At 50.2% G+C, this 24977-nt stretch overlaps 1 protein-coding gene across 3 annotated transcripts in view; it reads right to left on the bottom strand.

Annotated features, from left to right (window-relative positions):
* zfhx3b (zinc finger homeobox 3b) overlaps nt 1–24977 on the bottom strand; it is a 245945-nt gene that overhangs the window by 127000 nt on the left and 93968 nt on the right. For 2 of the 3 annotated variants that reach the window (XM_083794126.1, XM_083794127.1), the window contains exons 2-4: nt 12464–15022; nt 10569–11217; nt 3690–4186 (exon numbers count right to left, since the gene is read on the bottom strand). In XM_083794126.1, coding sequence (XP_083650252.1) covers nt 3690–4186; nt 10569–11217; nt 12464–14986 — 3669 coding nt within the window. In that variant the 5' untranslated portion in view covers nt 14987–15022. The remainder of the gene's footprint in view (nt 1–3689; nt 4187–10568; nt 11218–12463; nt 15023–24977) is intronic. The other variant, XM_083794128.1, reaches the window with a different exon arrangement.

Raw genomic sequence — 24977 nt, 5'->3', positions numbered from 1 at the left:
GAGAGAGGGATAATGAGAACACACATCTGTCTGTTACCATTCCACCATCTTGGCTCACAGTGCGGTGTGGGGAGGCGGCAGACAAGAAGTTGTAATATAAACGTTTCCGTGTCCATTCAGACAAAACAATTCCTACCCCACCCTAGGAGGTGTTGGAGGTAAAGAGTGGATGCCAGGTCATTTTTAGTTCAGTCCAGTGTGAGACAGACAATGCCATGGGCATGATGTGGGCCGGGCCGGTTCAATGCCATGGGCATGATGTGGGCCGGGCCGGTTCAATGCCATGGGCATGATGTGGGCCGGGCCGGTTCAATGCCATGGGCATGATGTGGGCCGGGCCGGTTCAATGCCATGGGCATGATGTGGGCCGGGCCGGTTCAATGCCATGGGCATGATGTGGGCCGGGCCGGTGGGTTCAATGCCATGGGCATGATGTGGGCCGGGCCGGTTCAATGCCATGGGCATGATGTGGGCCGGGCGGTTCAATGCCATGGGCATGATGTGGGCCGGGCCGGTTCAATGCCATGGGCATGATGTGGGCCGGGCCGGTTCAATGCCATGGGCATGATGTGGGCCGGGCCGGTCAATGCATGGGCATGATGTGGGCCGGGCCGGTTCAATGCCATGGGCATGATGTGGGCCGGGCCGGTTCAATGCCATGGGCATGATGTGGGCCGGGCCGGTTCAATGCCATGGGCATGATGTGGGCCGGGCCGGTTCAATGCCATGGGCATGATGTGGGCCGGGCCGGTTCAATGCCATGGGCATGATGTGGGCCGGGCCGGTTCAATGCCATGGGCATGATGTGGGCCGGACCGGTTCAATGCCATGGGCATGATGTGGGCCGGGCCGGTTCAATGCCATGGGCATGATGTGGGCCGGGCCGGTTCAATGCCATGGGCATGATGTGGGCCGGGCCGGTTCAATGCCATGGGCATGATGTGGGCCGGGCCGGTTCAATGCCATGGGCATGATGTGGGCCGGGCCGGTTCAATGCCATGGGCATGATGTGGGCCGGGCCGGTTCAATGCCATGGGCATGATGTGGGCCGGGCCGGTTCAATGCCATGGGCATGATGTGGGCCGGGCCGGTTCAATGCCATGGGCATGATGTGGGCCGGGCCGGTTCCGGACACTTTGGTCCAAAGGGAGAATGAGCCGGAGCGGGCTGCACCAACTCCAGGCCCGGCCAGAGCCTATAGTTTATACTAGAGATGTCCAGATACTGTATCGCTATTGGGAAAAGTATCGGATCGGCCCTTATTTGGTCATATCGGGTCATATCGGTATCTGTGAATATGCCAGTCTAACCAGCGATCCGTCACAGGGGTAAGGGGTCGACACTATGTGGCAGCTAAATAAAATGTTGGGGCATGTTGGAGTTTTCTTTGGAGTTGCCCCAAACTGCAAGTGCACATTTTGAGTGAGGAGTCTGCTATAAACACAACACCAGATATAGCTATAAACACAACATGAGATCACTACACTGGTATCGGTATTCGGTACACAGAAATCGAGGTATCGGGATCAGATCGGAAAGCAAAAAAAGTGTATCGGGACATCCCTAGTTTATAAACATAGGTGCACAACCATGTCGCCTGATGAAAATAAGTGACTTTCAAAAGCAGGTTTTTTCAGTCGACAGCGACAGCTTGACACTAGAAATAAGCCTTTGTTGAGCGACACTGTTGTGCAACGGAGTGCAAATGAACCCTAAGGGCCTCTGCTTTCACAAGATACCCTCAACACATTCACAGATTGCGTCTCGCATATTTGAATGCGAGAGGTCTTTGTAAATACCCCCGCCTGTTTGTCTGGGCATGTCCCTGTGTTTGGTGTTTCCCCCTCTCTCTCTCTGCTCGACACATACTCACAGGCTATATGATGGCATTACCACCAGTCCAACCCCGAGATGACCTGCTCACGCTGACCCTCAAGGAGGGTCAATTTGGGGAGCACAGCGTCATCACACCTCCCCCCTTAATTTAATGGAGTGTTGGAAAAAAAAACATTTCTCTCTGTTGGGTTTTTATTTTCCATTAGAAAGGCCTCGCTGACAGGAAGCCTCCAATAAAAGACCATCATAGCGGATTCGAGGAATCATTCATGAAGCCGGGGGTGAGGTGGGCGCTTTTAGAGGTTGGAAATGGACCACTTCACCTCTTGTTTTTAATGTGATTAAAACACTCTGCATAATATGGTGCATTTTTCACGCACCTTTTTAATAGCCCATTTGCCAAAAAAAACTGTTACACCGCAGACAAGGACAGAGACAAAAGAAAGTCATGCACTTATAAAAGCAACATAATATATTGTTTGTTTTTCCAATATATACTTTCTCAGAGCCGCCAAACACTTGAAAATGGAGTGGGGAGTCTTTCGTGCAAATAAAAAGCAGCCCCTGCTGCTGCAAAGCAAGCACTGAGACAAGAATGCATACTGCAGTGGTGTGTGTCAGTATCTGTGGGTGTGTACAGAGTGTAGGTTTACAGGGAGTATGTGTTTGTTTATATCAAGCATCCGTGCGTGTGTGTGTCTCTGTGTGTGTGTCTGTGTGTGCGTCTGCATGTGTGTGTGTTGTGTGTGCACGTGTGTGGCTATGCCAGTTTGGGTTAAACACAGAGGGGCTGTGGCCACAGACACACACACAGAGGATAGGTAGCCTAAGTGGAATCAGGCCCGTTAGATTTATGGCCATTTGTTCGGAGAGTGTTCATCCATTGGCTATTATGGAATGATTAGAGGGAGAAGGTGAAGCTCCAAGTCCAGCAAAAATCAATACGGGCTGTCGAGAACGATCCAGCCGTTCCCGCTCGGAGGAGTATTAGCACCAAACCTCTGTCTCCTCTCACTTCTTCATCCCCTATCCGAGTGATTCACCCCTAAAGCCGCCCGAGCCGCCTCACCTGCCATGTTCTTGTCTGACTGCGGCATGGCCCTGCTTGGCTACGGCATGCTGGGAAAGGCAAAGGGTTAGACAACAAAGCTATCATTCATTGCCGAGGAGGAGGAGAGGAGCTACATTAGTGGTGTGGGTCACCATCGGGGAAGCTCCGTAGCTGGCTGCTGCTATACGGAGCAATATCAAGTGAGGAAGGACACACAGTCAAAGGCACCTTCTAAGGATTTTTCTTTCTTTTCCTTTTTTTGCCCCGATAACCTGCTCATATTTAGCTAATAACGACTCAAACACTGTACAGCCCCATGTGTCGTCATAGTACCAGACAATAGGGCAAAGATACGGTTACACGCATGAGTATACAGTAGCATATCCTGTGTGAGTGGAATGTGATTTAGTTTTTGGGTCATTATAATACCTCTGCGATTACAAACTGTCGTCTTGTAATACGTCTTAACGCATTTTGGGCGAGAAACCCCTTTTGGTGTTAGCATGATATGTTATGCTTTAGCTATTGAAAAATAGCAGATCTACAAGTTCATAGCGCGCCACAGAGTGGCGCGCTATGAGCTTGTAGGTCTTCTATTTTTGTGAAAGAATCGTGAAAAGTGACATGAAAGTGTTTGAGAACGACTGACATAGAAAAAACGTAGCTTTTTCAAGAAAACAGTCAGGATTTATAGAAGACATTTGCAGACGTTCCCAGGTCAAAATGGGTTAATACAGTACGGACAATGTGTAAACAGATAAGACGAGGACAGGTGGAGGAGAAGGAGAAGGAGATCTCTTACCTTGTAGAGTTTCAGGCTGGCCTCGTGGCGGGAGTTGACCGTGTGCATCCTCAGCTTCTCCAGGCTGTTGGTGTAGTAGTCGCAGGCGTTGCACTTCAGGTGCACGGGGTTGCCGATGGCCACGCACTTCAGGCGCCACTCGTTGCCCTTGCCCCCCTCCTTGATGTGGGCCACCAGCTGGTACTTCTGCACGTGCTTGTCCGTCTTGCAGTGCAGCTGGAAGTTGGCCTTGAGCTGCGTGGTGTAGCGGCAGAGCTTGCACTGGTGCGCGTCACCCGCCACCGCGCGCCACTCCTCCTCGGGCAGCGCTCGCTCGGCGCCCATGTGCATGCCCAGCACGTCCAGGTTGTCGGTGGTGAAGCGGTTGCAGACGGCGCACTGGAACAGCTTGAGGGAGGGGTCGCTGGTCTGGGACAGGCTCTCGCCCAGGGTCATCAGCTCCTCGGACACCAGCTGACCGCCGCCCAGCCGCACGTCCATGGGGATCTCCCCGCCTACTGGGGAGGGAGGGTGGACAGACAGACAGACAGACACACAGAGAGGATAGCGGAGAGAAGTGGACAGTGTTTTAGTTGGTTACATCCACATGTTGAGTCGGTTATATTCAAAATTCACAAGGTCCGATATGATATGAAAGTCCACCTTTCACGGATTATACTCCTATCTTGCCATCAATCTATTTTCAGTTTGTGTTACATGAACTTCCCTGGACATAAGGAGTTATTTAGAATTTCTCAGAGGGGGTGGCAGCATGGGGTTTTCCAAGAGGAGCTCTCGGTTTGAGCCTCCTCTCAGCAAGGAAAAACGTCCTGGGAAAAGTGAAAGGTGCGCGGTTCAACTTTCAACAAAGAGCCGTGTTTGTCTCCGCAGTCAAAGTGGATTTGCTTTCCAGGCCCAATACCCCTCGGAGGATAATGTGCATGTGTGTATTTATGTGCCTAATTTTATTAAATCAAGATTATCCTTCCTTTGAGCTGGGAAAGAAGAAAGCCTGGGCTCTTTTTTTTCTCGCAGGGAGAAGAAACTCGCACAACCGAAGTATGGACTTACACGCTGTCCTGTTTGGACTGGTGCACTTTCACAGCCTGACACTAAATCAACTCCAGAGGCCGTGAGCTGTGCAGAAAAAAAGGAAAGTTATTTTATCATTACTGGAGAACTAAAGAGTTCCCAAGCACACATTACTGTAAATCAAATCCAGTGCCCTTGTTCACTGAATAATAATAATAATAAAAAAAAATGAAAATCCACTTCTCTGCTTGGATTCTTTTTTGATTCTTTCTCTCCAGATTGCCTCTAAATCAATAGAGACACCTAGCAGATTAATCCTGCTTGGTACTGAGTACAGAGTCTGAATGATGGGAAGAAGGGGGAAAAAAAGAGCAGGCACATATCCAACGACACCAACAGCAGAACCAATATCTATACAGTCTGGGAAGACTGGGCCGGGGAGTCGGGAGGAAAAAGACCCAAAAAATGAGGTAAGAGTGGCCAGGGAGTTTTTTGCCTTCGCTTGCTGATCTTTAACCCGTTCTGACCTGAGATCAGATTCTAAAAATGTCTGTTTGAAAATGACAGTTTTCTGAAAAAGCTATGTTTCCATGTCAGTCGTTCTTCGACTTTTCAAAAATAGCAGACCTAAAAGCTCGTAGCGCGCCACTCGGTGGCGCGCTATGAGCTTGTAGATCTGCTGTTTTTCAATAGCTAAAGCATAGCATAATGCTATAACACCAAAAGGACGTTCCCGCCCAGAACGGTTTAATCTATCACTGCCCAGACTGAGCACGCTGGCTTGACCCCGCCTGGCTTTGCACTAAATTAATTCCAGCAGCCCCTTTTTTTATTTATTGCTGCAGCATGCGGGCCTGCACTGCACTTGGACTTTTCTCCATTACCTGAGTTTTTTATAGCCAGGAGAGAGAGAGAGAGACCTTTGAGAAGCCCCCTGAAATCACTCACAGACGCACAGCTCCACTCCAACCACGGCTCCCCCTCCTCCTCCTCCCACTACACCACCTCACCTAATCTCAGAACCCCCTCCTCCTCCTCCTCCCCTGCACGCACACACGCACAGACACACACACACACACACACACACACACACACACACACACACACACACACACACACACGTACACACACACACACACACACGTACACACACACACACACACACACACACACACACACACACACACACACACACACACACACACACACACACACACACACACACACACACACACACACACGTACACACACACACACACACACACACACACACACCCACACACACACACACACACACACACACACACACACACACACACACACACACACACACACACACACACACACACACACACACACACACACAGGCCCATCTTTTTTCACACCTTACATCTGTCCTCTCTCCCTCTGTGCTACGTGGCTCTCATGCTCGCTTCCATCCTCGGCAGGAACCAGTGATCCAACACAGAGACAGACTTTTCCTCGTCCACACAGCATTATAACCGTTCAGGTTTTTCTTGTGGTTTGCGGACCTACATGTGTTTTGATGTAGGCAAGCCTCTTTTTTTACAGTCAAACTATAATATTGTGACTGTATCTCTGTCAGTCCGTATCGATGTTTAGACAAAGGCGAGGGATGTCGGGGGCCTGGAAATATTTTCACTTTCAAATAACATTATAGGGTTGATATAAACAGACATCGTTTCGGGGATCTTGGAAAACTTTCGATACGAGCAAGGCCTCCCAAAGTCTGAGCCTTTATACACACAGGCTCAGTCAGTTGGGCTTAATTCAACATCCAAAAGATAAGCGGCTGGCTGGCTTCACTGGATTTACAGAGGGCTACACCTGGAAGGAAGTGTGTTACACAACAAAGTAAACCACACAATGGCTAAAAGGTTCTTTCCCCTCTCTCTCCTCTCCTCTCTCTCTTTCTCTCCCCCCCCCTCTCTCTCTCTCTCTCTGTGTGAGGATTATCAAGACGAGATCATGTGAGGTCAGGATTTGTCATCTCGTGTTCAAAAGTCAAACATCTACAGTGATGAAGAATAAAATGGTAAATGGACTGCATTTCAACAGCGCTTTTATCCCAAAGCACTTAACATTCACACATCAAAGTTTAGAGGCCACCACCAAGGCGAAGGCACCAGCCAGCCTGCTCATCAGGGGCAGTTTGGGCTTCGGCATCTTTGTGTGTGTGTGTGACTGTGTGTGTGTGTGTGTGTGTGTCTGTGTGTGCGCGAGCACGTGTGCAAGTGCATGCTGCATGCTTTGCGCTGTGTGTGCGTGGCGGTGGGTCAGAGCAAGTGTGTGATAGTGCATGACAACACACTGTAGTTTACGGGCCTAGACTAATGTCTCATCATTGCCACCCTGTAACATGCTTATTAAAGCGAGCCTCACAGGAAAATGAACCAGATGGCAGAAGAGAGAGAGAGGAAAAAAAAAGAAAAAGAAAAAATTAGTCACAGCAATCAATTCTTGTTCTCGTCTTTGAACTGGCGACAGTTAGAGACAAGTCTGTACAAACTGTGGGGTTGTAACTGGCACGCCAAACACTCAGCTATGCTGCTGAATTACCCATGCTGAGGTCCTTCCATCCTTCCTTCTTTGACCAAAGATAAAATTTATAGCCTCAATTACAAAGTTGGGGAGGAGGGGGGGAGCGGAGAACTCCAGTGGCTGAGTTCAGCGGCAGTTTGGGAATAATGACATAAAAAGGCTGTGGTGTTCAGAGGAGGGAGCCCTCTGTGGCTGCCTCTGCCTGAGGGCCGAGGCCGGGGGAGCAGAGCGCTGAGCCCCGGCCCTCTGTGGCTGCCTCTGCCTGAGGGCCGAGGCCGGGGGAGCAGAGCGCTGAGCCCCGGCCCTCTGTGGCTGCCTCTGCCTGAGGGCCCAGGCCAGGGGAGCAGAGCGCTGAGCCCCGGCCCTCTGCCTCTGCCTGAGGGCCCAGGCCGGGGGAGCAGAGCGCTGAGCCCCGGCCCTCTGTGGCTGCCTCTGCCTGAGGGCCGAGGCCGGGGGAGCAGAGCGCTGAGCCCCGGCCCTCTGTGGCTGCCTCTGCCTGAGGGCCCAGGCCAGGGGAGCAGAGCGCTGAGCCCCGGCCCTCTGTGGCTGCCTCTGCCTGAGGGCCGAGGCCGGGGGAGCAGAGCGCTGAGCCCCGGCCCTCTGTGGCTGCCTCTGCCTGAGGGCCGAGGCCGGGGGAGCAGAGCGCTGAGCCCCGGCCCTCTGCCTGAGGGCCCAGGCCGGGGGAGCAGAGCGCTGAGCCCCGGCCCTCTGTGGCTGCCTCTGCCTGAGGGCCCAGGCCGGGGGAGCAGAGCGCTGAGCCCCGGCCCTCTGTGGCTGCCTCTGCCTGAGGGCCCAGGCCGGGGGAGCAGAGCGCTGAGCCCCGGCCCTCTGTGGCTGCCTCTGCCTGAGGGCCCAGGCCGGGGGAGCAGAGCGCTGAGCCCCGGCCCTCTCACAACTCACACCAGGCTTTTGTAGAACAAAATGAGATATCACAAAGGGAAATTCCCAGCTAAAATGACCCAGATATGGTGTCATAGACGGAGAGGATCTGTTAAGAAAGAAATGTGTGTGGGAAAAAAAAAAGGAGAGAGAGAGAGAGAGAGAGAGAGAGAGAGGAAGAGAACAAGACAGAGAGGAAAAAAATAAGAGTGCTTATCAGTTTTTTAAATGGTAAATCCGTTGCTGTTGCTGTGTCTCGTTTCAGGACTAAAAGGTATTTTATGCCCATCAACAATCAACAGAAAAAAAGCCATACTGTGGTTACAGTATATTGTTGGCAGTATATTCTGTTATTGCAGAAGCAGACTGAGAGCAGTGGATTATTTGTGTGTTTTATGACGGCTGATTTCTGTATATCGATTTCACTATCGACTCGTATATCTGCAGGTATGAAGACAAAACAACAGACAAGGCCTGTACTGTACTGTACTGTACTGTACTGTACTGTACTGTACTGTACTGTACTGTACTGTACTGTACTGTACTGTACTGTACTGTACTGTACTGTACTGTACTGTACTGTACTGTACTGTACTGTACTGTACTGTACACCGGCCCATATAGCAAGGCAGTAGAGTAGACAGAACAGGAGCTCTGCAGGGCATTCTATCACACGGACAACACACAGTCTGTATCAGTTAGGAAAAGTGTCTCTGGGTTAAGCCTATACTCTACTAAAAACGCTTCTCAGTTTAAACATCTCTCTTTCACTTCCCGCTATCTGTGTCTCAATAGCACCGTGTGGTAACAAGGGGGAAGGATGTCAAGTTCACTAGGGCACGCATACCTTAGGGCAAACCAAAGAGAGAGAGCTGCCAGAGTGATAGATAACAGCGAAGAGAAGAGAAGGCCACGACTACACTGTTCCTATTCAACCCCCTGTGTGTTGTTAGCTTAATTAAAAAAAACACTGTTATGCATTGCCCAACCGCTGCGATGTTTTATACATGCTATATGAGTATACGTGAACCGCGGGGGAAACATGTACCGGTAATTAGGACATAATTATTATTACAACAGAATACCTATTGTTTGGTTCAAGCGTATCGTTTCATGTCTTTCAAAGACGGTTCTTCCATTAAACATACATCTGTACTGTCTGTGTGTTTAATGTTTTATTTTTAAACAAACAGCTGCAGGCAGTTCCCACCCTGGTGAACTGGTGCTGAACTGAGACTCTCTCAGTATGTGTGTTTCTGTGGTGACCTGAGGCACTTTTAAGGTTCTGCAGAGAAAGGGGAAAAAACGGGATGCACTACGACTGTATATCTGTAGCCAAACTGTACTCCACTACACTCGCTGTTATTAACCACTTCAACCCGTGTCCCTATTCTGGGCACGTCATAATAGACAAGCCTTCGGGGGGAAAAATAGAACCTCGACAAGTTCACACTACTGCATGACGGGTTGTGAGCTTTCAAATCTGCCATTTTCATGGGAAATATTTGGTGTAGAGCGGGGAAAAAGAGTTTAAATAGGCAAGTTAACTCTTTTTTTGAGGGGCTCCAAATGCATGGCTTTCCGAAATCACGTCACTGCAGACCAGCCAAGTCTATGGACCTTTAACCCATTCTGACCTGAGATCAGATTCTGACAGTTTTCTGAAAAAGCCATGTTTCATTTCATACCCACAAGCTCGTAGCGCGCCACTCGGTGGCGCGCTATGAGCTTGTAGATCTGCTATTTTTCAATAGCTAAAGCATAGCATAATGCTAACACCAAAAGGGGTTCCCGCCCCCAAAATGGATTAATGTTTGCTGAGAGCCTAATTATAAATTTCCTGTCCCAGCCAAAGTCTATGGAATTTAATATTTGTTTAGTTTTGTTTTACTTTTAATTTGTTAGTTTAGGGTAATGACAACGCAATACAGTACGTCATCTCGTTGATACCTGTATAAATATATCTTGTAATAAATATATAAAAATTTTCACGGACATGAGAACATCGACAACACAAATCTGGGCGCCGCTCACCTCACACACACAAGTGTGATTTTATTAGTTTTTGAGTTTTGGGCGGGAACCCCTTTTGGTGTTTCAAGCATTCTGTTCTACTTTAGCTATTGAGAAATAGCAGATCTTACAGCAAATGCCTGGAAATATGTTTTTTTTTTGTATGTTAGTTTGTACTGTACGTTTCTGTCTTTTGTCATTTGTGATAAAAGTGATAAAAAAAAGAAAAATAGCAGATCTAAAAGCTCATAGCGCGCCATGAACTTGTAGGTCTGCTATTTTTGAAAAATCGTAAAAATGCGGCACAAATCTTTGAATAGCTATATATTCTTTCAGAGCAAACGTTTTATTTTTGACGTCAGGCCTAAAAATGGGTTAACTTTGTCTTCCACTGTGTGTTTATACTGAACTCACCTAGCTGCGGAGCCAGGGCCGCCATGTTGGGGTCCAGGTGGAAGCTCCCCATCAGGAACTGGGCCTCGGCTCCGGCCGGGTCGATCTTCAGGCCCGGCGGCAGGCTCATGTTCTGGGTCAGGTAGTACTGGTAGAGCTCGGCCTCGGAGGGCGAGGGCATGGCGCCCAGGCCCAGGCGGCTGTGCTGCATCTGGGTGACGTTCTGCTGCAGCAGCATCATGTTGTGCATGTGCTTCTCGCTGGTCATGTGGATGCGCAGGTTCCGCGCCACGTTGGTCTCGTAGTCGCACACCTCGCAGCGCCACGTGGGCTTGCTTTTTGGCTTGGTGGGCGAGGGGGACGACCCGCCGCACGGTCCCCCCGGTCCCATGTGGGCGCCCACGGAGGACTGCCCCGTGGGGAGGTGGTGGTGGTGGTGGTGGTGGGGGTGGGGCGAGTGGTGGACGATGGGACCCACCTGGGTCACCCCAGACGGGACGGCCCCCACCACGCCTCCTCCTCCTCCCGGCACGGCGTGGCCGAACACCGACGTCTCCTGGCCGGTGTTGATGGTGCCTCCGTTCTGCAGCGTCTGCATGTTGTTCAGGTGCTTGTCCGACTGCATGTGGATGCTCAGGTTGCCCTTTGTGGTGGTCGAGTAGTTACACACCTAGAACAAGACATTTTTAATTGAACATATTTTTTTGTTATGTAATTATTATTATTTTTTTAATATTTTTTATCCCACGATTTTGTAACCCATTTTTCACCCCTGTGTCAATCATCTAATGTGATCCTGGGCTCTACACACCCTCCACCAACCTAGTCCCCATATATGGGGGACAAGGGGAGAGCAACGGACTTGAACTCATGCTTCCTTCATGCCTGAGTGTCCAAGTTGCTCCTTTACACCTGACAGGGGGGAGTTTCCCTGGTTGGACGTAGCGCGTGGAAGGAACACGTTATTCCAACCAGCTCCTTTCCCCTCCATCAGGCGCCCCGGCTGGCCAGGGGGAGGCAGTTTGGAGACCAGGATTACTGCATGTTTTTTGTGAGGGTACCTACCCTATGTTATGTAATTCTTAATTGTTATATACATTATGTCAAACTATGAATTAATTTAGAACAGTTTAAACATTACACTGCCGGACATTTTTCCAAAGCACATCATGGCTTATTGCCATTGTTTCCATTGCATTCATTTCAGTAGAGTATGAAAAACAACTTGCAGAGACTTTTAAGATACCGTAATCCAACACACTAAATATCACTACACCGGGGGGGGGGGGGGGGGGGGCATTTTAACCCATTTTGGTGTTAGCATTATGTTATGCTTTAGCTATTGAAAAATAGCAGATCTGCAAGCTCATAGCTCAGAGCTTGTAGGGCTGCTATTTTTGAAAAATCGAAGAACGACTGACATAGAAACATAGAAGCTTTTTCAGAAAACGAGGAATGATTTGGTCAGTAGCAATGAACAATAACGTTCTATGTATGGTTCTATGACTTTCCTTTCCTTTCCATTTTATCCAAATAATCCAAACCTGAGAGTACAGAGTACAGTATAATTAAGTTGAGTTCCGCAAGCATCACCGAAGTGGCAATAATCACGTTAAACCACACCCTCGAGTGTAATATTGCTATTCTACAACAGTTACCCTTAAAACAAAAAGAAAAAAATATATTTTTTAATGACAGATGTAGTCACTACGACCACAAATGTCCAAAGAAACTAGCTAGCCTAGCCACCGAGTTTGCTAGCGCTCTGGGAGAACAGAGCAGCTGAATTCTTTGTTTTGATTAGGTGGTGAATGGCGCTGGTTAAACCACCGGATAGAAGGCTGTTTCAACCAATCAGATTGCTTCCTCTTAACGACCTGTTGTAGAATTAAAAATATGACCACTTCTGTACAAACCTCACACCGGAAGGGCTTATATCCACAGGTGTAGCTTTCCCCGCGGGCCAGACGGGGGTGGCTCTGCCCAGAGGTGCAGTATGAGCAGGTCCCCCCAGAGTCCGGGTGCTTCTCCTTCATGTGGGCCTCCAGGGTCTGCTGGTACTTGTAATGCCAGTTGCACTTGGGACACTTGAGGGTCTTGCAGGAGTTGCGCGAGTGCATCATGGTCATGTGACCGCCCAGGGACCGCGACGAGCCCAGGACGGTGTCACACTTGGGGCATTCCACCCCACTTCCTCCGCCTCCTCCGAGCCCTCCGTGGTTCTGTGAACACTCGCCCAGCCCCGTCATGTCGCAGGAGGAGACCCCCGGGGGGAGACCCGCGTGGGAGTGGTGAGGTGAAGGGTGGAGGTGATGGAGATGGTGGTGCATGTGGTGATGGTGCAGAAGGGCTCCGTTGTCCCCCTCCTCTCCCTCTGCCCCGGGGCAATCATTTGGTTCTGGAGCTGTTGTGGCACTATCTCGATTGGCACTTTCGTCAGCGGCGGCAGCAGCGTTGGAGGCCAGAGGCGAGGAGGAGGAGGGGCCGGCGGCGTCGTCCTCGTTCCCTCTGATGTCGGCCGCCGCCGCCGTCGCCACGGGGACAGAGGCGGGCCCCTGGCAGTTAAAGCTCAGAGGGAGCTCTGAGGTCCTCCCCCCCCCACCGTCTGCAGCCGAAACCTCTTCCCTGACGGATGAAGAAGTGGAAGCCGGGGCCTTGCTGTTGAGCATGGAGCTGACCGCAGAGGAACCGCAGGCAGAAGGCTGGAGAGCGCTACTAGGCATTAATAAAGGAGATTTGGAAATGCTTTGGTTTGAGACAGCCGGTTCCCCTACTTCACCTCCTCCGCAACTGCTACTGTTACCTCCACCACAGGCCACCGCGGGGCCTTCCTCCTCCTCCACCTCGTCCTCCTCTTCCTCCCCTAATAAGAGATCATCTTCCTCCTCCTCCGAGCCACCCATCTGGCTCAACAGGTGTACCTTGTTCTCATGGCCGCCATCCATCTCCCCGTCCACCTCTCCCTTGCAAGTCCCCTCTTTCCCCGCAGCAGGCCCCTCTATTCTCCCTCCCTGTTTGGGCAGGGCACTGGAGTCTTTGGCAGGGCCTGTTGAGGTAAACGTGGATGCTTTAGGGAGGGAGAGGACGGAGCCCAGCAGGCCTTGTTGTTGTTGATGGAGGCTAGAGTCCGAGGCCTCGCTGGCCCCTGCACTACCGCCACCGGCCTCCAGGTGGACTCCGCTGAACGAGCCGTAGAAGCTCTGGCCGGAGTTCATGGGGAGCATGCAGGTGGGCGGTGGCGGAGAGCTCTTGTTTTTTGGTTCCAGGAAACTGATGAGGGGTTCCTTGTCTTCCCCGATGCCCTGGATGATGGCGGACGCATGCTTGTCCCCCAGCAGCCGCCGCTCGTCCTCGCACAGGGTCATGCGGTGGTCGTGGACGGCGTGCGTGGCGAAGGAGCGTGCGTAGCCGAAGGACAGCTTGCAGAGGAAACACATGAGAATGGGCTTCCCTTTGCCGTAGAGGGCCAACCCATCGAATTTGGAGAAATCCACGTTGTTTGGAACATCTTTGGATACGCAGGACTTCTTGGCAGACCCGTCGCTGTTCAGGTAATCCTTGTTGCTTTTGTGTCGCACGTCAAAGACACGGAAACTGTGCAGGACAGGACTGAGGCCTGCCAGGGCTGAGGTATTGGGGAAACCTTGCTCTGAGTTGCCGAACCACTTCCCGAAGGACGAGGCTATGTGGAACGTGTTGATGATCTGAGGGTAGACCGACGACGAGGTCCCGGCGGGTTCCCCGGGTTTCTCCCCGCTGGGGAGAGAGTTTGTGGGAAGCAGGCCGGGTACTGAACCCCCACCACTTTGGATCAACTGGCTGAGACTCTCCACGATGTAGGCCGAACCGTCCGGCTGGTACACGATCTCTCCGGCCAGGTTCTCAACGTCACTACTCTCCTCTTCCTCTTCCTCCTCTCCCTCCTCGTCACTCCCGCTCTCGGCCGTGGCGCTCCGCCGCGAGGCCTGCTGCCGCAGAAGCGTAGGCATGCCTCCTCCTCCCCCGGGCGCCATGGTGGGCACCCCGGGAAACGGCTGCAGACTCGGGAAACAGCTGTCGATCTCCATCTCGTCCAAGTCTTCTGACTCCTCCTCCTCTCCACAGCTCACTCCTTCCGGCTCCTCCTCCTCCTCTTCGCGGCCCTCTCTTCTCGGGTGCAGCCGGCCCGTGGCCGAGCTGTCGCCGCCGTGGGCGACCAGGGGCGACGTCTGGGTGGCCTGCCGCAGCGGAGGCTCTCTCAGCGCGTCATGGGGCGTACTGCTGGGGTTCTGGGGTTGAGACGAGGGGTAGGGAGCAGAGAGAGACAGGGGGTCCAGGAGGGAAGGGGGCTGTGAGTTAGAGTGATCGTTCCAGGGCTGTGGTTGCTGCTGCAGGGAGCTGGTGGAGGAGCCGAGCCCATCGTCTGTCCCAGAAACCACGGGAGACTCACAGCTGTCCATGCTGACGGCTACATGAGGCGCTCATCGCATCCAGGCCTGGAGAGAGAGAGACACAGGGAGAGAAGAGGTTAGGGCCCATAATGGTCGTACATAATGAGACAACACATGCAACACACAAGCAACACACCCACGCACGCATGCATGTGCATATGTGCATGCACGGCCGTGTGCACGGCCACGTGCACACGCACGCGCACACACACACGCACACACACACACACACACAAACACACTCCACATTTTTCCATACTATTGTCCGCGTCCTAAGTGGCTGTACTCCCCTGCACACAATGCTACAAAACAAAGATGGGATGAGAGATAGCTAGCTCCATGAAAGGAACACCTATGTATAGAAACTATAAGAAGACATTTAATGTACACTATTGTCCAATGGGTGAGAGAGACAAGAGTCTGAGATATAATTGGAAATATGACAGAGTGCTCATTATGCCAGATTAGGTACTTAAACACAATACCTGAGACAAGCACTAATAAGCCATCCATGATTCATCTTTCCTGCCATCTCAGGAAGGTACCATCTTTTATCTTCACCTTCCAAACAACACCCCTTAATCTTACATTCTGCAAAATCCTACATCCGTTTTTAATTAACTTCCCAGTCAGAAAAGAGGAGAAACAGGGCCAACTTAATGGATAAAATAGATCCATTGTGAGATAATTAGACAGTGAGAAGCCACCCATCAGCACATGATACATTTACATAACTGGAAGAACCGGTGAAGGGAACTGATTAAAACTGCCGATGCTATTTCTGCGCCACAGCTAAAGAACAAAACAAATGCAAAGTTCAACACTGTCACAATATGCACCAATAAAACCCTTCCTTTCTATCCCAGCTGAGTGTATACAATACAGTATACAATACAGCCACGTTAATATATATGCGCATACACTCTAAAAAGCTTAAAGGAAGAGAAGGAGAGAAAAAAAAGCAAGTCTTTTCTATGAGCCCAAAATACACAAGCAGGGTTGGGACTTAAACTGCAGCTGTGTTTAGATCTGGCATCCAATAACCTCTGCGCTCAGCCTGGTTTCAAACACTCCGCTCGTCTCTCCGCCTTTGAAATAATAAATGGGGAGCTGAGCTTTGGGGAGCCTGGCCGGCCGTGCCCCGAGCGTCAGAGAGGCCCGACACAGGCCGCAATTTAGAGCAGCAGAGGAGATAAAATGATAGTGCGAGATACTGCTGAGCTAATAATTTTATTAAAGGGATGCAGCCAACATTGATTAAAGGGGGCGACCGGGCTGAAACCAATAACTCTGGCCTGCCCTTTAACCCGCCTCGCGTTGAATATTACATGAGGAAAGTTTCCCGGCACCACGCACGCTCTCCTCTCCCCGCCATGTCCTGGCTTTGATTAGCACATTCACTGCTCGCACTTGATTTATTTACTTATTTACTTAGGGATGCAAATTCAAAGTGGTGATCAGAACAGAGTCTCTCTACCCCCCCCCCCCCCCCCCCCCCATATTAAACACTGAGGGCTGAGAGATTGATAATGTCTGTCTGCCTCTTCATGAATGTCTGATGAGCGCGCACGCACACACACACACGCACGCACGCACGCACGCACGCACGACCTGTATATGCTATATGCATTTATAACGATATGCATGTTGGCAGAAATAGCAGATCTCACAACGTGACATAACGCATGCCGTTGTAGGCTTGTAGATCTGCAGTGGGACCACGGACTGCTACTACGTGTTTAGGGTTTAAGTGGTAAATGAATGTGACTTTCTGAAATAGAACATGAATAATGGATAAGATTGAACACAGAATATAACATAGCTACTTTAGCTAGTATATGTTTTGATACATAATCAGACATCATGCACTCCCCCTGGGTTAGTGTCCAAGTGTCCTTGAGCAAGATACTGAATCCCTAGATAACTGATACTGATAGATAAAGATACTGAATCCCTAGATAACTGCACAATGAAGAAGGATAATAATAATAATAATACATTTACCATCTAGACAATAATATTCCTCTCTCTCATCATGCCACTACTAACTGCACTTTGGACGGTGAGAAGCGACAGGCGACAGCCGTTTTCTCTGTACACATGCTGCAGCACCATCCGATTCTATTGTTTACACTCCACACAGGCTCACCCAGATGACCTCTGTGTTGCTTTGCATACAGAATGAAAGATATTAGTCTGGACCGGCTTATTAACAGGATTGCTTTATACAGACTGACATGATTTAGAGCCGGCGTCCATATTGAGTGAGGGGATTCAAGGCCTTTCTGGTCCGTATTTATTATCTGCTCCATTAATAAGAGAAGGCTATGAGCTCAACAGCCATTTCACACAAATGGACCGAGGGGCAGGAAGAGTAATGGAACACAAAAAAAAAGAAAAAATGCCAACGAGACAAAGAGGGATTCTTTTAAACACCTGGATAAACTAAAGATGAAGTAAATGAATAGACACTGTTTCAAAATGTGACATCTCTAATGAGATGGCCTCGCAGTAAAATGTCCTGTCTGAACACGGAGGAGATTCACACCTTCCTGTAATCTGCTCCATCGGGCCCCTCCTCCAGATTCCACTGCCTGTCTCGACCGCTCCTGGGAACACTGGACCCACATACACACACATACGATACGAGCACTCCTTCAGACTCTGTTCCCACTCTGCGACCTCTAATCCCCCCCCCTGTCCTCTTCTATAGCAGGCTGATAACAGCAGACAGGCCAGCTAACAGTGCGCTGTATACTGTATAATAGGTTCGGCACCCACTGGTTCCCGTCAACGTTGCTATAGACGTGCCTGAAGCAATTAGCAGCTGTCAAAGAGAACAGGACGACGGCCCCTGATCAGTGAGCCATGCTCCGCCTGTCCACTGCTTACCGAAAACGGGATTTGCTCTTTAAAATCAAGATGGCCTAATTCAATAACCTGCAGTGGTTACTGATGAGCAATAGGATTGTCTGGAGTCGGCGAGTCTCAGATGGGCCGTCTGATACAACGCTGTGTGTTCTCTAAGAAGGTCCGCCCGGCTCAGGGACACCTGTTTGAAGCAGGAAAAGCTCTAATCTTTCAGAGGCACTATAAGCAAAGGCCACGAGACAGACAGAGAGACGCGGTCGAAGGGGAAGTCGAGGAGGCCGGTGTGTCTCCGTGTGCCGAGTGTTGTTAATAACCACAAATCAAAAGGATGAATCATCCCCGCCGGTGTAACTACTACTGCTGCTGCTCTTCTACATGGTGTACAATGCAAATACGTTGTCATTTTGTTTTTGCATACTGGCGTCACTGGTGACTGCAGCAAAACAAAGTGAGCCTGCTGTATGGCCTGTGCTTGTGTGTTCCAGCTCTGAATGTGGGCCCACTGCAGGGCTAACAATAAGCAGACTGTATGCAGCCAAAACAAGCCTCGGCTCACAATGAGAGATAATCAGAGGGAATAAAAGGCAGGATTCCTGAGCTTCTCTGAAGGAACGCATGCCCATGTTGCACAGAGCCTGACCGTACAACTCCAAACTCTGAAGGAACTCCTTCTCTGAAGGAACGCATGCCCATGTTGCACAGAGCCTGACCGTACAACTCCAAACTCTGAAGGAACTCCTTCTCTGAAGGAACGCATGCCCATGCAGAGCCCAGCAGCTAGTCCCCACCATCTCTGTCTCTGTCCTCTGACACAGGAATAAGATGCCATACTCCAGCCCTCCTCCCCCTCTGTCTCTCTGTCCCCTCTCCCGTCTCTGTCTCTGTCCTCTGACACAGGAATAAGATGCCATACTCCAGCCCTCCTCCCTCCATCCTAACAATGCAGATAAGGCTCAGCCTCCTGAGCCCATACAGGTTCTATAATGAACCCTGTCAGAAAGTGGGTCTGGATGTCATTTTGCGAGGGGACGGAAAATGAGATAAGTTTTTATTTATGGGTCCTTTCATTAGGTGGGATTTACTGGGCCGGGTTAAGGGAGGAATTAAGGGCTAAGGAGGCATCTGATTATAAGCATGCCCCAATCACCTGCCTGAAGGCCTGGCCTGGCCTCCAGAGAAACCTTCTCTCAGGGGGGGTCTCCTGGGGAATTAGCTCTGGCCCTGCCCCGGACAGAGAAACCGAGCGGCCAACGGTCAGTCGTGATGGGGGGCCTATACCCCACCCCTATACCGTCACCTACAGCCATCCTGATGCTGAGGGGACAGTACCCCCCCCCCCTCCCCTCCCCTCACCGTAGCCCCACACAACACACCAGAACCCGTCTTTCTATTGTCCTATGTACTCCAGTACTACGCTGCCTGTCTACATGTGTTGTCTGAGCCATCAGAGCCAGGGCCCGGCCAGCCAGCCAGCCACCGCAGGGTAAGGGGTGCTTATTGGAAAATCAATGGCATAAATGCTAAGCAAGTTACAGGAAGATGTGGGAAGGAAGAAGGGTTCTTATTGATAAAGCAAAGGGAAGGCCTTTGATGTTGCACTGGGGACATGCTCATTGATGGGGGGGGGGGGGGAACCATTGTAGTCCTCGGGCCAGGGTTTATGTCCGCGGTTCATCCCAATTAATCACCAATAATAAACGGTAGCCATGTATGCATCGGACTCTTTAGTTTAAGTCCATGTTACTGCCTGTGTTTTCTGTGTTCAAACACTGTGGGCTGTTATGTACGAGGGCCCTTTTCACAGTCGGTCACACACCGGTGTCATGTGATTGTCTGTTTGTGCATATAATCTGCCTGTGAGCTACTATAACCTGGTTACAGACATGACACATTGCTTCCTCATTCGACTGCAACCTCCATCTCACCTGTTCCAACAAGACACCAGACTCTCTCTCACGCTAAAGAGCACTTGTCCTTATACTGTACTTGGCATGGTCATCCCAAGCCTATACATTATTGACAATAATAAGCCCCATGGTACGGTAAGCACATTATGGACAAGAGAATGGTTATCATTTCTGATTCCTAACGCTGTAAATCAGAAGTGTCCAATTAGCTCTTGTGCATGTTTGCTCCCGGTGTGTTGTAAACATCCTGTCCACCCTCTCTCTCTCTCTCTCTCTCTCTCTCTCTCTCTCTCTCTCTGTCTCTCTCTCTCCGGGGTCTATAATGCAGACATAAGGGTGCTCCAGTTCTGTTCCTACTTCAGGAGGCAAAAAGTCACCTCAGGTCGATGGCACTCAGCCTGTAAACAGGGCTTCCCGTAAAATCAATGATCTTCAGTTGGAGCTATCAGTCTGTGTGGAACAGAAATAGCCGTGGCTGTGTTGGGTCTGAGGCGGGAGGGGGGGGGGGAGAATGGTGTGTGTGTGTGTGTGTGTGTGTGTGTGTGTGTGTGTGTGTGGCGGGGGAGAATAGTATGTGCGTGCGTGCGTACGTGTGCGCGTGCATGCGTGACACTGTGTGTGAGTGCAGACAGTGTAGCGTGTAGTGTATAAACGCTGGTCACTGCAGTGCACGTGAGAGATAGCGCACATGGTTTCTGTCGCGTAACAATCACTACAAACCTACAGGCCTGAAGCGCTGAGACCAAGATACATACGACAACTACAACTCCCAGCATTCATCACTGCTGTTGCATATAGACTTCTTGCTTGAGTGTAGACAAGACTATAGCCTTGCAAAAGCATCACTTATGGCTAAAACATCCTTGCTGATTACAATATGAACATACATACTGGAGCACCCAGGGGGCAATGTATTTATTGTTTTTTGTGTTTCACAGCACTCACTTTTAGTAACCATTATGCACTAGCATTGCTTTTTCCCTGGCCAGAGAAAGCAACATTGATTTTTTTTGTAGTATCAATTGCCTCCTTTGTTAACAGACTTGAAATAGAGCCTTGAAAATGATTTTGTCCTTTAACGCAACATCATCAGATTCTGCTAATCCATTCCACGTTGCATGCAGAACGGAAGCCAACTGATTTGAGGCAAAGTTAGCGGAAACATCTCTACGCTCATATAAACTCTGAAACGCCATCCAGAGACGGGACGGTGTGTGAGCTAAATGATCCCTATCACCGCTAAGCTCATCTCCAGATCCTCCAGAAGGGATTCTTCTCACATGGGGCCACGAGTGTGTCCTCACTTCCAGAGGGCGTGACAGAAACAGCGTGCCGGTGTAATTAGAAGTGGTTAATTAGCTTGCAGGTTAATTACTGGGTTCTGTGGGAGTGTTGTTGAAAGGGCTGGCGTGGTGGCAAAGCAGGAGGAAGCAGAGAGCACACAGCAGGAAGCCCCCAGTCTCCCGCCAATTAGCAAGCAGCATACGTGTGTGTGCGTGTGTGCCTGCGTGTGCGTGTGCGTGTGTGTGTGTGTGTGCGTGCGTGTGTGCACGCGCACATGCATAAAAAGTGTGTGTGAGTGTGTGCTCCCATTCGTGCGTGCGTGGGTGTGTGTGTGTGAGTGTGTGCTCCCATTCATGCGTGCGTGCGTGCATGGGTGTGTGTGTGTGTGTGTGTGTGTGTGTGTGTGTGTGTGTGTGTGTGTGTGTGTGTGTGTGTGTGTGTGTGTGTGTGTGTGTGCGCGCGCACTGTGGCAGACTAAATGTGAGAAGCTCCATATCATTTCACTCAAACCTCGGTGCACAGAAAGAGAGAAACGACAATCTGAATACTTTCCAATTAAAAATGCATGCTGTTAGAAATTGCTTTATTTCTTCTCCTGTTGTTTTTGCAAAGTGTTCCATTTGCCCAAAAGCCACAGTTTGACTTAATGCAGGGAGAGGGGAAAAAAGCCTTAGAAGTAAAGAGAAAAAAGCAAACAACGACAAAAATAACTAAACATTTGCAGTAATTTATTTTCTTAATGTGACCTTGAGTCTATTCAATTCCAGAAGAACAAACTGGTTCGTGCAAATTGTCAGGTTAAAAAAAAGAAAGAAATTAAACGGACACTGTTTTAATTACTACAAAAATAACTTCTCATTAGAGCAGCCGCCAGCTACCGTACACTTTATTTACAAACCAAACCGAAAGCAAGTACACTGTATTATTTTCCGGCGCTATAGCTGTCCCTGGCGGTTAGTTTTAGACACGGCTTTGTATTTGATGAATGCATAACTTATGCCTGGAATAAAGGTATTGATGTATAATCAGAGATGGACTATCGTGCAGAAACTTAGTACATTCGCCCTCAGGCAACCTCAGTGCACAGCAGTACGCTACAACACAGCAGGGAAGCTTTGTGAGTTATCAACACTGAAACACAGAGAGAGAGGGTGAGAGAGAGAGAGAGAGAGAGAGAGAGAGGGGAGGGGGCAGAGGAGAGAGAGAGAGAGAGGGGGGGGGGGGCAGAGAAGAGAGGAAAGGTACTATGTTTACCCAGGGTAACTGGACTAAGGAAAGGAAAGGTACTATGTTTACCCAGGGTAACTGGACTAAGGAAAGGAAAGGTACTATGTTTACCCAGAGTAACTGGACTAAGGAAAGGAAAGGTACTATGTTTACCCAGGGTAACTGGACTAAGCTCAATAACTTGTTTACAGCCAGGCCCTGCTCATAGAACATTTCATGGTAGGGGTTCAATGCCTTGCTCAAGGGCACTTCAGCGGTGGTAATTTTAACGTGCCGGTCCGGGGATACGAACTAGCGACCTTCCGATATCAAGACCGCTCCGCAAACCGTTCGGCCACCGCTGCCCCAAAGAGAGAGAGGGGGGGGGGGGGGGGGGCAGAGAAGAGAGAGAGAGAGATTCCTTGAACTGATGACCGTGACTTTCAAATATTTCTCAGATCAGTTGGATGCACCTCCACCATGTCCAGTGGTGCAGCTGAGAGACAGCTGAGGCGACAGACAGACATGGCCCAGTGAATGATTCGTAACGCCCTGACATGGCGTTGAGTCCCATAGCGTGGGGGCGTTGTGGTGGCGTTGAGTCCCATCATAGCGCCGTGCGGAATGCAGGGTGACCGTGAGGAGTGACTACTGAGGACACTCTGCTCTTTCTGCTGCTGGCACAATCAATCAGAAGGTGCCAGACACTGATTCTGATCCTTTTCCATTCTGGATATTTTTAGATGGCCAAGAAAGATTCAGATATCCACAGACAAAAATAACACATTTTTAAAAAAGTACACGATGAGCTGTTATACACTCTTTTAATTTGAGATAGACAGATCGATAGATATGGAGAGAGACACAGAGAGGGGAGGGTGAGGAAGACAGAAAGAAAGAAAGGAAGAAAAAAAAGATGCATGTCTAATTAAAGGTCAGGGGGGAAAGGGGAAAAAATGTGCCGATCAAAGTATTCTCAGCCCTGGGACCTTCGTTCGTTTCTATATACTGATTAACAAATCTGTCCCTATTTATATCTGCGGGAAGCAGCCGGCCGTTCTCTCCAGAGAGAGGATGGAAGTGAAATCTGCTAACTACAGTAAAAACTACAGTATACTTTCACAGCTTCTCTCTGTGTGTTTGCCTCTCGCACTGCGTTTCATTTTGCTCCACAGCAACAGGATGAGGGTGGCAGGCAGAGAGGGAGGGAGGGAGGGGGAGGGGTGGGGGGTGAACAGTTGACCACAAGTTGTGTGTGTGTGTTTTTGTTATGAAAGTAAAGGATGGAACAGCGTGTACGATACGGTACGGAGGAGCGGGTGGTGGGCAAAGGCTGAGCAGAATGTGAAGTGTGGGATCGCTTACATTTAAAACTGATCTATCATACTGTAAACTGATCTAAGGCACTCTAAACGTCAAGAGAAAGACTCTGCAGTAAGGTTATATTATATAGCACACTGTAGAGAGAAACGACTGGCTAACAAGCTACATCGCATTCTCTGCCTTACCTACCACCAAACACACACACGCACGCACGCACACACACACACACACACACACACGGACATGCACGCACACACACGCGCGCACACACACTTTCCAGCAGCCCTGCCTGCAGTTAAGGCAAGCCGACCACAAACACGGTTGTTAAAATGATCAATACCATTGAAATATTAAACCTTAAGAAGCCGCATTATTGATTGGGAGCCCAATGATAAAACTGTTTATTATCATAATCGCAGAGGGCTCTATGTAAACGTTTTGGAGAGGACTTCAGCTGTCCGGGGCGGGCTGCCACAGGGCTGTGTGTGGGTAAACTTGAACCCCCCCCCCCCCCCCTCACCTCTCTGATTTACCACCCACTACACTCAGCTCCTTTTTGCCCTGCCCCATCCTGAGCCCTGGGGATTGGGGGGCGGAGGGAGGGTGGATGGGGGGGCGGACAGGGAGAAGTCATTACCACTGCTTCTACTTCCATTAGGAACGGGTGAGACTGATCAACATGCCCAATCCCTGTCGACAGGCCCTGCCTCCACCCCCTTCTAAACCCTGTCCCAGACAGACAGACAGGCCCTGCCTCCACCCCCTTCTGTCCCAGGACCCAGGCAGACAGACAGGCCCTCCACCCCCTTCTGTCCCAGGACCCAGGCAGACAGACAGGCCCTCCTTCTCCTTCTCTACCCTGTCCCAGACAGACAGACAGATATTTTGTGAAGCCACTAAGGAAATCGGGATTTCCTGAAAGTTCATAAAATGGCCTGTTGTGGCGCTGTCATTGGGCCCATGTATTTGGGCCCAACTTCACCTAGACTGCATTACCTTAATAAACATGGCTACCGTTACAGTCTATGAACGGGATCCCCCACCCACTCGAGTCAAAATAAAAACCAACTAAGAAGAAGGGGGGAAGTCCCACCTCGTTGTCTGGGCCAGCCAATGGGCCAGCTGGGCCAAAACGGATCTAGAAAGATGGCGATTTACAATTCAAGGACTGACAGGCTTCATTTTACGTTCATGTTAGACCCGGGGAACGCTTTGTCCATATTTTTTACAGTCTATGTTCTCAACCCTGTCCCAGGCAGACAGGCCCTGCCTCCACCCCTCTTCTAAACCCTGTCCCAGGCAGACAGGCCCTGCCTCCACCCCTCTTCTAAACCCTGTCCCAGGCAGACAGGCCCTGCCTCCACCCCTCTTCTAAACCCTGTCCCAGGCAGACAGGCCCTGCCTCCACC

This window comes from Protomyctophum parallelum, assembly GCF_964188405.1.
Source record: "Protomyctophum parallelum genome assembly, chromosome: 2".
NCBI lineage: Eukaryota > Metazoa > Chordata > Actinopteri > Myctophiformes > Myctophidae > Protomyctophum > Protomyctophum parallelum.
The sequence above is the reverse complement of the archived record's forward strand: the minus strand, read 5'-3'. Positions and strand labels throughout refer to the sequence as shown.